This window comes from Dreissena polymorpha, chromosome 2 (genome assembly GCF_020536995.1).
Source record: "Dreissena polymorpha isolate Duluth1 chromosome 2, UMN_Dpol_1.0, whole genome shotgun sequence".
NCBI lineage: Eukaryota > Metazoa > Mollusca > Bivalvia > Myida > Dreissenidae > Dreissena > Dreissena polymorpha.
In genome coordinates, this window is record NC_068356.1 from 140,701,191 (window position 1) to 140,715,870 (window position 14,680).

Consider the following 14,680-nt stretch of genomic DNA (forward strand, 5'->3'; position numbering starts at 1 on the left):
TTTAACCGCTCTGTCGCCGATAGGGTAGGTAACCACTTCGAAAACATTCTATACATAAATGGTGACGTCACTACGTTATTGTCACCTCTATACTTAGACGCATCACGCACCTCCATTTGGAGGCATTTATGACTACGACACAAAAAATTCCGCGGATGAATGAAGAATTTGCTTTATAAGTAAACTTTCATGTTATGATTTAAAAGTTAAGTATAATTTTGTTCAGTCTTACGGTCTTATGTTAGTATCAATTAAAATTTTCGTAAGTTTTCAACAATTTCGCTCTTTATTCATTTTTTTAAAACTGTACTTTCACTTTCGGTTGTATAACAACATGTATCCTTTATTGACGAAAGTTTGCAATGAAATAGCGTTTTCAAAACCGCTTAAAAAGTTTCAGGTGTATCTGGTGCATGTTATGAATAGACACAATGTCATAGCTATATTGCCGACTAGTATGGGAACAATTTGGTATTTCAAGTGGCTCCATTTGCATTGCAAGAGAAGTTCAAATTGACTTGTTCAGTTTGTTAAATTTTGACACCCTAATTATATATTTTTTTATAAGTGCCTGATATATTTTTTTCTTTAAATAATTGAGATCAATGAAAATTTTAGTAAAAGCACAGAATTGATGTTCTATGATGGTCATTTTTAGTGGAATAGTATGTTACAATAAAACAATTATAACTATTGTATTAATGAATTTAGATTAGGTGTCATCTTTAAATGGGGTAGTAATTCATTATATGAGATTAGCACATTATATAGTTGAACAATAAATAAAATTTTAATGACTTACCATAGTAAAATAAAGCAGCATAGAATGTGTTGCAGGTCATAAAATGTAAAACTGAAATTGAAGAAGCTTTACAAATATTTTACACTGACAACACTGTTGGTTTTCAAAAAAAAATCCTTCCTATCTACCTGCCCTAGTTTTTTGGGGCAAATTTAAATATTATTAATATCATTTAGTTAAATTATTAAAATATCAATATGTTTTGATTACATTAGCTTATTTTATTATTAATAATAAATACTTTGCAAGGAAAGTCCAATTCTGTTTTAATTAGTCTTAATTAGGTACTAGTAAAATTGAAAATATCAGTGACATCCAAAACTTGGCTTAAATGCGTATGAATGCATATTTTCTTTGACAGTTACATAGTACCCTATTTAATTGGATTAAAAACAACAAATAACTATAGTTCCACAACCCAGCCCAAGTTGACTCAAACTGAATTAATTCATCAATTGATCCTATTTAATTATATTAAAAACAACATGTGTAAGATTTTGAGAATATCCCATGTATTCCTCTAGTATTCCTCTAGTACACCAACATGCACGTCTTACTGATTTACATGCACTCCTTAAACAGTTTAACAAAAATAATGAATGATTAATCCAAAGAAAACAACAAACAAGCTGCTTCATATAAAAAGTTAATTACATAAGATTACATAAGCAAAAAAATCATTTTGATAATAAATCAAGATTTTACTTCAACCAAACCATTATAAATTTATTGTGAGGGGGGGGGGGGTAATGTAAGCACTTAAACTAAAATGGGGGAAATGTCTGGTGAGGGAACATCTTAGGGGGGGCGTCCGGAATTCCTGCTAAGGGCGACAGTGTTGTTAATGTGTCTTTAGAGGAAATAACTGAAGGAAAGTACTCATTGGTGTATGCCCATCCAGATGCATTTCTGAGCATATCAATTGGAACAGCAATATTGAGTGCATTTGAAAGAGATATAACTGTTTCATGCATTGCTTTTGATGAAGCCCACAAGTCATGGTCCTTTAATGGTAGCTTTCCTATTAGCAAATTTTATACTTATTTTTTACTCTACAATCTAGCTCTTTTGTCATAAAATGAGAAGTTTTATTATCCAACAGGTTTTGTGTTTGAACCTCACACATTTTATAATACCAAAGTCCCATCATACAATCATCATCACAATCAGCAGCAGCATTATCATATTCATCATCATCATTGTTAGCAGCAGCATCATTGTGTTGTATTATCAGAATTCAATACAAATACAAACACAACCATTACAACTCTTACTACTTCTACTACTAATTAATTAATTATCTACTACTACAACAAGAACAACAACTACGACTACTACTACTGATCTTACTTCTACTACTACTAGTCTACTACTATTACTACTACTACTACTACTACTACTACTACTACTACTACTACTACTACTACTACTACTTCTACTACTAATACTACTACTACTACTACTACTACTACCACCACCACCACCACAACCACCACCACTACTACTACTACTACTACTACTACTTGGTACACCAGAACTTGTTGTCCATGGAGACGATAAGGAGAACTCCCAGAGTATTGATCGAACCCACGCCCAGCGGACATCATTCTCTACACCATAGCGACCATGAATTAATATTTGACGCCATGTACAACATAATTCACCTTATTACAAAAAACATGGAAATCACAAAGTGACTGAAAATGCTTTAAAATAAATGCAAATTTGAAATTTGAAACAAAACAACCTAAGCAATACATAATAAGAAACACTACATTATTGAAACACTGATACCATGAACAATTTAGGGTGTAACACCTTATGTACATGTACCAGACCTTTAATGTACTACCGGTACTTTGAAACTTTATGTACCACCTACATAAAATATAGGTGTTATTGTCCATTCATTCATAGCAGTCCTGATGAATTAAGGTCATTCTCTAAACATGATTAAAGTCTAAAGAAGGAAATAATTTTTATTTTTTTTACAGTTTGAACATTAAGGTCATTCTCTCTTCTCTTCAAAGTATCACATTTCAATTATACAAAATAATACAAACATTTTAGACTTTATAATCCTTAGTCAGGATAAGATAAGAGACAAATGAATTTTTATAATTTACTTCAATTTCAGGTAAGACTAATAAATCATTTATTAAGTACTACATGTACTTGGGCTAATAAATTAAACTAAGACACTCAGTTACACTTAGACAATCTGACAAAATATAAAATCTATGGCCAATATATAAGTCTAAAATCATAAATACTATCACACAAAATACATTTCATCAATAACACACATTCATATTAAATTAGTTATCTCTTTATATTATAAATATGGTACCTAAAGTGTCAGATAGTGGTACATAAAGTGTCGGTATATAAACGGACTGGTACGTAATGTGTGACATTCAACATTTTAAAAATCAGTTAAAAATATATGGACTTCATTGTTTTGCATATACGCAATCAAAGAATATTTATTAAAAATTAAAACACACTGTTCATGGCTGTATCTTTTTATTTATACATGTATAAACTATTCTGGTTATTAATACATTTTTAAAATTATATATAAACAAGAGCACCACATTATGGGTGCCAAGCTAGGCTGCGGTGCAGTTTTGAATAAATGAAATTTATTAAAAGAATTTTTTAGAGGTTGGTGACCTTGACCTTTGACCGAGTGACCCCAAAATGGGTGTGGTGTGTAGAAATCATCATGGTGCATATACATGTGAGGTTTCAATGTTATAGGTGGAAGCACTTTGATTTTAGAGCCGATGTAAAGGTTTTAGCACGACGCGGACATCTGACGACGAGCTATGACAATACCTAGGGTTTTCCCCGAAAACAGCCGAGCTAAAATTGAGCGCCATTAGTCCAAATTTTTGACGCTCTTAAATATTAAGCTATTTTTTATATGGGTAATATTTGGAGCAAAGAATTTAGCCCATATAAAAAGTATCTCTAAATTCTTTGCGCGTCTTATAAATAAGACTAGAGCGCCATACAACTTTATGTCAAGAAAAATAAAGCTGTAAAATTCTCACCTGCTCGTCTTTGATGTTGCAATTAGCACATTCAGCATTTTCAGTATCTACTAAATAAATATATGAAAGTGCCAAATGTCCAAGATACCATGACGTCCTCCTCAAAATGTTAGATCCTTTGAACTCCATTTATTTTTTCCCTGATTAATCCTCTCACACATGAGGCCTACATGTAAGATTCCTTGTAATGTTCACAGCGTTTATTTTAAATCGTTTACGTTCTCAAATTTCAGCAGGTATTTAATTATAAATATTTATTTATGATTTTGATTTATTTACTATTTCGAAGATACAGTCTTGCAACGTGTTTAGTTAGTCTAAGTTACGTGTTAGGTGATTCTTACAAACAATAGACTGACATGAAAAGTGGCTCCTTTTGAAGCACAAACTGCATCCATGTATATATTACAGCTGGCCCGGTTTGATGGGGCCTGTTTTTGATAATAATTAATTACCATTTTTCACTTCCGTGTTTATTTTGTTTACCAACGCCATGATGGAAAAAAGTCCGTTTCCCACAATGCTTAGCGCGCATTCACACAGGTCAGTAAGACCGGTGTGACACAATGCTTCGAAAATCGTGTCTGATTTCGGCATCGATGGTTTAAGCGAACGATTGATGTTATTTTAATTTAACTTGTTTATGTTTTTCTCAATTTATGTTGTTTATGATAAGGATTTATATTTTATGAGCATGAACTCTAAGCGTGAAGGTTTTGTAATAGTTAAAATATATATCGGCTGTTAAACGTAATTTATTGTTCGAAATCGAAAGTGACTTATTTCCTTTTAAAAGCCAAAACAGGAACATACAATACGTTGGGGTAAGTTATGTTTATGCTTAGTTTGTTTAATGGGTCTATAATTGTTGAGTGCTTTGTAAATTATTAACATATGTTTGAGATGATATGATAAACACATCAATATTTGTAATTTCTTTTATTGGCGTATGTATTTCTATAAATAATCGTCTCCGTTTTAAGGGGATTTCCCATTTGTTTCGTGTTAAAAACTATAAATAGCGAGTTGAATGCAGTGGGAATGGATTATTGTTGAGTATTACAAATGCAAACTGTTAAAGCGAGATTATACGATTTTTATATGTGGTAAATTGTTTTATATTGATAAAATATGTTACAATGACACAAAATAGGCAAGAAAAAGTATACATTTGTGACGATTTTCATAAAATGCAGCAAAGACAAATTAGCCGATTGTGCGAAGATATTTCGTACATATTATCCTACAATAATCGAAGCATTCTTCTTTTTATTAGGATCAAAGTTAGTGTTCGTGTGTCGTTTTAATATATCACCCCCTAAGTGCAAAAAGGTACCATGTGACATCGAAATTATTATTAGAAGGCACATGGTATTTTTTTGCTCCAATGGGGCGATATATAACGTTGCAGGAATTTAAAATGAACCGTTGTAGCGGATCCGTGGTCTAGTTGTAACACACTGGCTTCACAATCCAGAGATCGCTGGTTCGATCCCCCGCTGCACCTAACCTACTACAGGGGGGCACGCGTATACGGGAGCTTACCGCGTTTAAGTGAGAAAGTTGTTGCAAAACTTTAAAGATGGCGTCGTTTGTTTGATTTTCTTAAAGGAAGGGAGGATATTTTCACCCGGTTAGCCCCTTTGTATTTATAATTATTTTAAATGAATACGCCGTTTCGGCTCTCCGGTGTGTGTGCTTCCCTCGGTTTTTTGTTTCAAGATCGTAGACGTCGGGATAAAAAAGTTATTGAAGGAAACCCGTCCACAAATCTGTTGTCTACTTACGGGACGTTCGAGAAATTGGATATACAAATATCATTTTCTCTTATAATACACAGTATTGACACACGTGAACAGTAAAATATAAATAAAATCATGATTACTTCATTTTACCGACGCCGTTTTATCACTGATAATTAATTTATTGGCAAACATTATTGGTTTAAACCCCTTATTTGGAACTGACTTCCTTTTAAGCACATTTTTGGACCTGACTTCCAAATGACAAACAGCTCTTTCATATGTAAAAGAGCTTGACATGATATACCTACCCATCTTAAATAAAGTGTATATGTGTTCTTCAATATTATAGTTTTATAGCATGTTAAGTGGTGCATTATAAGTGTTTTCTTAATCACGTTACGTACTGTAGAATAATAATAATGCTGTTCAAAAAACCTGCCGACAAATTGAATCAATTCACCTATTTTCAAGAAGATGGATTGTGTGGTGGCTGATGTACGAGATAATAGAACGTTTATCTTTCAGTAATATTATAATTAATTTCATGTATTTTATGACATGTCGACCTTATTCTGCTATGAACTTTTTTTTTACCATTCTTTTACTGTCTTTTCAGATGATGCAGGTTAAAGGGCGAAAATAAGTGCATCTTTCGTTGCAGTATATGTAATGAGGAATTTTACATCAGGGGAGGATTGAGATATCATGCCCCATTCATGGACCACATGAGTTTAAATGTAGAATATGCAAGAAAGAATTCTTCAACAGAGGCGGACTAAAACAGCAAATAAAAAACAAGAACATAACAACACATGTACAGCTGATGTTTGTAGTGTTTTTGTTTTATTTATAAAGTCTACATAGACACGTCTGACAAATAATTGCTATGAGTGCTACTTACTTACACGTTTTATTCCGTATATGTCATGATGCTAGTTTCTCACTTATGAAAATAAACCATTATCTGTGTTACGTCATTTCTTCCTACGATGTCTCTGCATAAATTTTCAATTGTATTCAGCACTTACATACATGATAAAAAAAAATTGGGTCGGATTTAATTCGTTATGCATTTGACATATTAACATTACTGACGATTAGATGGCAATGTTAGGAACAAACGAAATAATCTTTCTAAGTGAACCAATACTTTATTCCCTCAATACAACAGTCATAAATAGTATGTATTTGCAAAGAGAAAAAAACATACATGTATAAAAATTATATTGATCACTTATACTGAAATCATATCGTGTAGTGCATTTGCACAAATCTTTCTATCCACTACAAATTCACATTTTGCGATTATAATATAGTGACCAACTCAGAACTGGTTTAAAAGAAGGTCGTCCAAAATGTGTCACATCAAAGTCACATACATGTATCAGTATCGTTATGGTAAAACGCGTCGAATATCATTGTATTAAATAAAAAATTCATATTTAAGTATCATAAAAAAACATCCACCGATATGCATCTTCTAAGCAGATGTCAGGTATTCCAAATTGCTTCATGTATTCCGAATCGCAACAATGGCAGTATTTGGTTACATCAACCTTATACTAGTATCAAACCGGCTTTACCCTCTTCTGATTTTCATTACACTTTTATTGTACGTATATGTGATTGTTTGGCAAGGTACTTCGACGTAATCTTTTTTGTTTGATTGGTGGGTTTTCATGTACCTATCGCATTCTAGAGCGGTACACACTTCATTACGCCGTCTTTTTAAATCTTGGCATCCTCAACATATATAACTGGCGTCTAGATATCTGGAAATAGTAAGCATAGTATTCCGTTGGATGCATATTCAAACATAAGTATGTCCATTTGTGTTAAAATAAACAGGTAAGAATTACACTGTGTTTATTCATTCACGAAAGTTATTTTGCATAAAATTTGTAACATAGGAAAGAGCTGTTAATCATTTGGAAGTCAGGTCCCAAAATGTGCTTAAAAGGAAGTTTAGTTCCAAAAATGGGGATGAACCCGATATAATTCGGCATTAAATGAATTAATATACATAACAACGCGTCGAGATAATAAAATATTCGTGATTTATGTTATATTTTACTGTACACATGCACAAATACTCTTTATTATGAGAGAAAATGATATTCGAATATCCAACATCTCGAAGGTCAAGAAATTAAACAACAAATTTGTCGACGGTTTTGCTTCAATAACTTTTTTATTCCGACGTCTACGGTTTTGAAACAAAAAACCGAGGGGAGCACAAACACCGTAGAGCCGAAAGGGCTTATTCATTTATAAGAAATATAAATATAAACTGGCTTACCGGGTGAAAATATCCGCTACTCCTTCACGAAAAACACTTAAACGACGCCATCTTTGAGGTTTTGCAACAACTTTCTCACTTAAACGCGGTAAGCTCCCGTATACGCGTGCCCCCCTGCTACTAACTCGTCTTTCGCATGAGACGTTAAACCGATGTGCAGTGTACTAGGTGCTATACACCGGGCACTAAAATACCCAGGGTCACCTGGAACGGGGTGTCTCCTGTATCTTGCACTATCCCCCGTAACCAACTAACACGTCTTTCTGGGAGCGATGGCCATATGGGAGACAATCCCGGTGCACTCGATAAAAAATAATGAAGAAGAAGAATACACCGTTAAACTAAATTTAGATCCACATCGTACATGCATGATATACAAGCTGGCGAAGTCGACTGTACAGACATTTTCGATTTCAGAATTACATATCTGGCTTTTTTTGCATTTTTCGACACACGTTCTTCTTAACTTGTATTCTAATTTATATTGAAATATATATATAATAAGTGTTTTTGCACATTTTATATAAATTCATAAATATTTGACAAAATCGTATAATCTCGCTTTAACATAATGTCACGGTAACGGTATTATATTTTCTGTAGTTGTATTAATTAATCGTAATGATACCATAGTTTATTATATTCAGTTTTTGAATGTATTCAGACTATCTGGGCATTAACATAACTATAAATAAAAGACAAATGCGTTAAATACAACTGCGTGCATTAATATTATTTTATATTTTAATAAGTCGCATCGCTTCAGGTGAACACACATTTAAGGACGAAATAGCTCCCACTTCATTGAGTACAGAATGTTCGCTGTATTACTTCTTAAAGAGGCCTTTTAACGTTTTTGGTAAATTGACAAAATTAAAAAATATGTTTCAGATTCGCTAATTGTCGTTGTAGTTATGATATTTGTGAGGAAACAGTAAAACAAAACAGTTACCATGCTCAAAAAGATCCATTTAATGCATCTTTTGACGACTTGAAAACCTGAAAATTATATAGCGTTGCAACGCGCAACGATTGAATAATTTGGAGTGGTCTGTTGATATCGTTATATTTTAGGTTACTACGAGGATTGCTTATATAATATAAAGTATAAAATACATCAGTGATTGTATGAGCACGGATTGCCGAGTGGTCTAAGCGATATATTTTTACTCCAGGGGTCAATGGTTCGAGCCCAATTGAGGGTTACCTTTTTTCTCTTACATTTTATTATTGTTTTTTTACGGGAGCTTTTTAGAACCGATTTTTACATTTATCAATTTGAAGCAAGTCATGGCAAAGTTCAATACATGCCAAAATCAGTGAAAAGGCCCCTCTTACGGCGTATATCTGACCTTAAACTGTGAGTACCGGTGTTAGAAAGTTAACACTCAATAAAAATATACTACCGTTTATTACATCGGGAGGGACAAGCAAGAAGCCGGGGAACATATTGTTCTTACCCAGTACTAGTCTTGCCACAGCCACAACGTAGTTACAGGACAAAAATAAGCTATACTATATTAAATGGCGTCATATTGTTTAATTCCGTGATGTCATTTAGCTTTGAATATCGATTGGATATCAAATGCTTCAAACCATTTATCAAACAATACACGATCAGCGTATTACCTGGCGTAGAAAATAAAAAATATTTTGTACAAAATTAGGCATGTTTCATCAGACACGTATCTATAAAACAAGCGGACCTCATATCATTCGAACTTTTAATTGGCAAGAAATTTAAGAAAATTGGCTAACTTATTTTCTTTCCCATTATCATTACTTATACAACTTTAAAAAAAAATAAGCGCTACAATAATAATAGTAATGAACAGTTTATGGGAATTAAATATATGCATTCCTGACCTTGCTAATGCTAGTTCACAATCCTAATGTTCTGACAATGAACTGCACTACTGCAAACATTCTTGTTCATACTGTTTATTGTTACCATTATCAACTAATGAGCTTTCATGTTCCTAACATCTTATTACAGCAGTGTATAGATGGCTGAAGGTGGAGTCAGACGTGATGAAGGGTTCTCCAGACAGCAGTGTATAGATGGCTGAAGGTGGCATCGGGCTTGATGAAGGGTTCTCCAGACAAGCCCCGGTAAGGTAAGTATGCAGTGGGTTTCTAATGCAAATGACTTGTAATGCAGTGTTTTAATCGAACAGACGTCGGCCCCTCCTTACAAATTATATTTGACGAACCTCAGTGGTGTAATGTTGGAATTCTTAAAGGCAGGTGTGCATTACATTTAAGACAATGTTACAATATTAAACACATGGTTGATAAATACAGTTAACATACCAATCTTAACAATTTTCTACAATTAATTTATCCGTTTCTACATATAGAAAAACAACGACAAAACTTTTTACATGAAATTTCTTTGACTTTTAGACCTCCATTTAAATTGCAAAATTACAGTCTTAAGTTTCACAGGTTAACCTAAATAATTAAATTACTGTGTAAATATGAATTTGTTTTAGTAACCCAAATAACTGCTGGTCATTGTCGCTAATTATCTTCATTTTAATCCTGGTAACTTGATGAATATCTTTGCCATCAAGAGACCCCTCGCTTTAAAGTGTATCGGATTTTTTAAACAAGTGAATATTCATGTTAACGCTTTGTCTGCATTCACAATTTGTTGCTTTGAAGTAGAGGACACGTCGGATGGTAGATAAAGCTTATGTATAGTAGTGTTATATACCTGCGTGTTAGATATTATTTCAAGTACAATTTTCATTTAATATTATTTTATTGTATTGCATCTTGTAAATGTATTTAAGATGTTATTATTTTTGAATTATGTGACGACTATCAATAACATATCGTTTTATGACTAAAGCATGTTTTTGTTTTATTGAAACCTATTTCAGGTTCAGTGGGAAAATGCCTCTGTTGAGACATGCACTGTACTGAGCTGGCTCGGTTATAAACCGCAGATCATACAGGCTCGGAGAGACGCATACAGTGAGAATGGCAGGCTGTGGACTGCAAAGTCCAGTGGGACGGCAACGAATATTGTCACGGGCAGCAAGGGTGAGGGGCTGACCTTCTTCCTGGAAAGTGATAGGGATGAAATGAATCTAGACAATAGTGTCGTCTGTTTAGAAGATGGCGTACATGCTTATATCTCTCCTAGGGAGATAACAGTTCTGAGATCATGCAACCGTATGAGTTACCCCGGACACTGTAGACTGCTACTAGAGAGACGCGGTACAACTATTCACCCTTTTATAAACGATGCGTTGTGTGATGATGGATTTCGTCGAGAAATTTTGAGCAGTGACTTATATGTTAATAATTGGTCGAAAGTTCCCTTGTTGGAAGACACGGTGCATCATGAACGTGCTGGGCCGTCAATGCCCGTAACAATTCTAGGAGAAATACACACCGATACAGTTTTTGCATTACGTTACTTCTGTCCCAACATCCTGTCTAAATGGGCCACAAGACCACGCCACTGGCCGCCACCGAAAGTCGTTCAGAAAGTCTTATCACTTGGAGCATTTCTGACGCCTGTTGGATTTAAAGGCAGTGAATATCAACATGTTGAATGGAGAGTGTGTTTTAACGCCGGTGAGATCGAACTGGTAGGCAATCTTAACGAGATTCAAATAAAATTGTATGTGTTATTGAAAATGGTGAAGAACGATGTATTAAATCCACGTCAGAAAGAAGTTTCATCGTATACGTTGAAGAACATTGTATTATGGATAGCGGAAAATAATCCTCAGTCCTTGTTTCATGAAAGAAGTCTGTTGCACTGGTTACATGAGGGATTGGATGCGCTTAGGTTTGCGTTGGTAACTCGAGAGCTTCCATATTATATGATTCCAGATAGAAATCTGATGGCAGCTTGTGAGCTTGAGGAGGCACAGCAGCGTACATGGATATCAACGATTTCAGAAATGATGAATGAAGGTCCCAGAATGATATTGAGACTTTCCAAGATACGACAAGCCCTCATAGTTCACCCTGAACCATTCCGATGGTACAACACGAGGAGAATGGAGCTGGAGCTGCTGACTCTAATTGACCTGAACAGAAGGGCCGTCTGCATGGATGAGAACTGGGTGACAGATGAGACAGACGTTATCCTGCAGGCATTAGAGAGACGCCAGAACGAAATTGTGGGGGAGGTTTTCCTGAGAATGATTACGGAAGGGAGTCGAGTTAACAACCTGGCTGATGTCTATTGGAGAATGTTGGGGTAAAACGTTTGAAGCGATCATGTTTTTTTCAGTTACTTGGCATGGATACAACTCATTTATAAATATTGGGTACGTTCATAGTTTGAAGTATCAGAGAGCAGTCTTAAAGTAGATTGCAAATGTTCGTACATTTTTTAGCAAACTGTTTTGCAGTTGTATAGTTGACAGTCGTCTTTAACCATTTTCAGGACAAAAATAATATTTGCAAAAGTATTATTTCGAAACGTTCATCGATAACATTCTGGTTTATCCCGTTGATAATAAACTGATATTTCTATCGGCAATACTGAATAAACATATTACTATTGCCGTTATCGATGCAATTATTTTCATATTCATGTTTGTATTATACTGTCTCTAAAATTGATTGGGAAAAATTATTGTTGAATGCATTCATAGCATACATGGTGTAGTTGGTTTGATATTATGTTGAGTTGCAGTTGAATATAGTATTGCTGATTGACAAAACACGTGAAGTTACAAGTGTTTGATGCGATTTATGACGGACATTTATTTTTTTCAATGAAATACGTATTTATATTTTAACTGAAGATAAGTGGATATATACTATTGTATTGGTGTTTTTATATTGACATAATTAAAACCTGTTTAAGGTATTAGTCGCTTATGCGTTTATCAATTGATATGCTCTGTGTGCCTAAGTTCGATCACGTTAAACTTTGTCTCTGCGCATGCTCGACATCAACAACGATTACTGAAAACTTGCTATGGTATTTAGACAAAGTATTCAAAACTGTATCCAAATCTACCAAAAAAATGAAATATAAACAAACAAAACGGTCGTAAATGGTTAAAAACTATCTATTACCCCACATAATATACGTCACTGAAAAGCACTCCTAAGTTCGACCAGCTGTCTTCATGACGTCACAAATGGGGGCTCACATGGGGTAGATAAATAGTTATTTGCTCCCACGAATACTAAAGCTAGGAGCAAGACCGTCTAATTTTGTTTTTTTTTTAAAGAAAGGTTATTCATATATTTTGAAGATTATTGTAATGTGTGTGTTAAATATTTAATAAAATTAACAACAACTAACAATTAAGAAGGTAACAGAAAAGAACATTAAACATTCATAAACACACATTAGTAAAATCACCAAACATATTTTCATTATAATACGATATTTTTCCTAAACACAATGTGGACATAGGAATGTCTCACCCCTTCTTAAAGCCAGTTTTTCGTGGCAATGGCGCTGCAGTAAAGAGCTTAAATTTAACAATAAACGTCTTAATTTGACGTCTATTATCTTAAAATGTAATGCGTCGATCTAATTTATGAATGCCCCCTTATGAGCCCTAGGTAAACAAAGCGCTCATTTACGGAGAATTTTCTTACCTCCCCTGAATACTGCAGCGTCCCTGGCCATTTAGAAAAGAGTATTTTGATGGATGTTTTATGAATTTAATGGTGATTTAAAGAATATAAGCGCGATAAATGCATGAAAAATGAGGTATCGATAATTGACCAGTCGAGTCAATCAAACTCACGAAATAATCAATCAGATTTCGTTTATTGCGGCACATGGTCCGACAAACAAAGACTATCGGAGTAATGGAAGCGTTATATGAAAACACAACTTAGTGGGTTGAGCGATCTCGTATTTGGCGACTGGTCAATTGACATAATTAAAGCTTTGTTATTCATAAAGACCTGTTTAAACCGCATTTTACGAGAGGTTGATGGAATAACGACTTCTGTTATGAGTTTTCGCAGGAAGGCTGGCGCGTGATGTGAGTGCTGTTATTCGAAAATACGTCATAGAAAACTGATCGAACTTAGGCACCTGGTCGAAATTAGGCACACATTTTTTCTCACTTCTGCTGTAAGTGTTTGTATGGTTGTGTTAGTTTTTCTTGTTTATAGAGTCGTAACCGAATCGCACGAGTGATAGCTTATTCATTTGTATATATTTTGTTACACTGTTGTAGCGTGTAGCTTCTGCTCTTATTTGTGGTTAGGTTTCACTTACTGATGAATACATTGTGTATGTATCTGTAAATGTATTGGTAAATTTAGTTTCACAGTCGCCCTCATTTAACTGATGATAACTATGCACATGTTTCAAACTATCATCCATACATGTCTTGATAAAATGTGTGCATACATTCACCGTTAAGATTATGATTTTCGTATTAGAACTGTAGCTTCTGCGCTTATTGCGGTCAGGTTACACTTACTGATGAATACGTTGTGTATGGTTCTGTGAATGTATTCATAAATTGAGCTGTGCCCCTATCGATTAACGAATGTATTTACTTTACAAATGTGATTACCGAATACTATATTGCGTGAAGTAGAATTAACAGACTCTCGGTTACATTAATTATAAATAAGACCTTCCCTAAGTTGGCGCTAAGCTATCTGAATAAGTAGCCCAAAAGGCATGTTATTAAAAAAGATTCATCAGAATGTGTGAACATCTGACTTATATGAAAATGGTTTTTCAAACTTTTAGTAGACAATGTGTTATTTATAAAACCAATTAGACATTGAAATAGCCATTTGATATTTAAGTCATTGG

The 14,680-nt window shown here is 34.1% G+C and overlaps 1 protein-coding gene across 1 annotated transcript; it reads left to right on the plus strand.

Moving 5' to 3' along the window:
- Positions 1-3,930: 3,930 nt before the first annotated feature.
- LOC127869223 (uncharacterized) lies at positions 3,931-14,359 on the plus strand. The gene is made up of 3 exons (XM_052411600.1): positions 3,931-4,685; positions 9,902-10,022; positions 10,794-14,359. The coding sequence occupies exon 3, from the start codon at positions 10,998-11,000 to the stop codon at positions 12,132-12,134; it is 1,137 nt and encodes a 378-aa protein (XP_052267560.1). The 5' UTR covers positions 3,931-4,685; positions 9,902-10,022; positions 10,794-10,997; the 3' UTR covers positions 12,135-14,359.
- Positions 14,360-14,680: the final 321 nt, after the last annotated feature.

Coding starts and splice junctions, on each gene's coding strand:
- LOC127869223 (XM_052411600.1), top strand. CDS start 10,998: ATGAATCTAGACAATAGTGTCGTCTGTTTAGAAGATGGCGTACATGCT.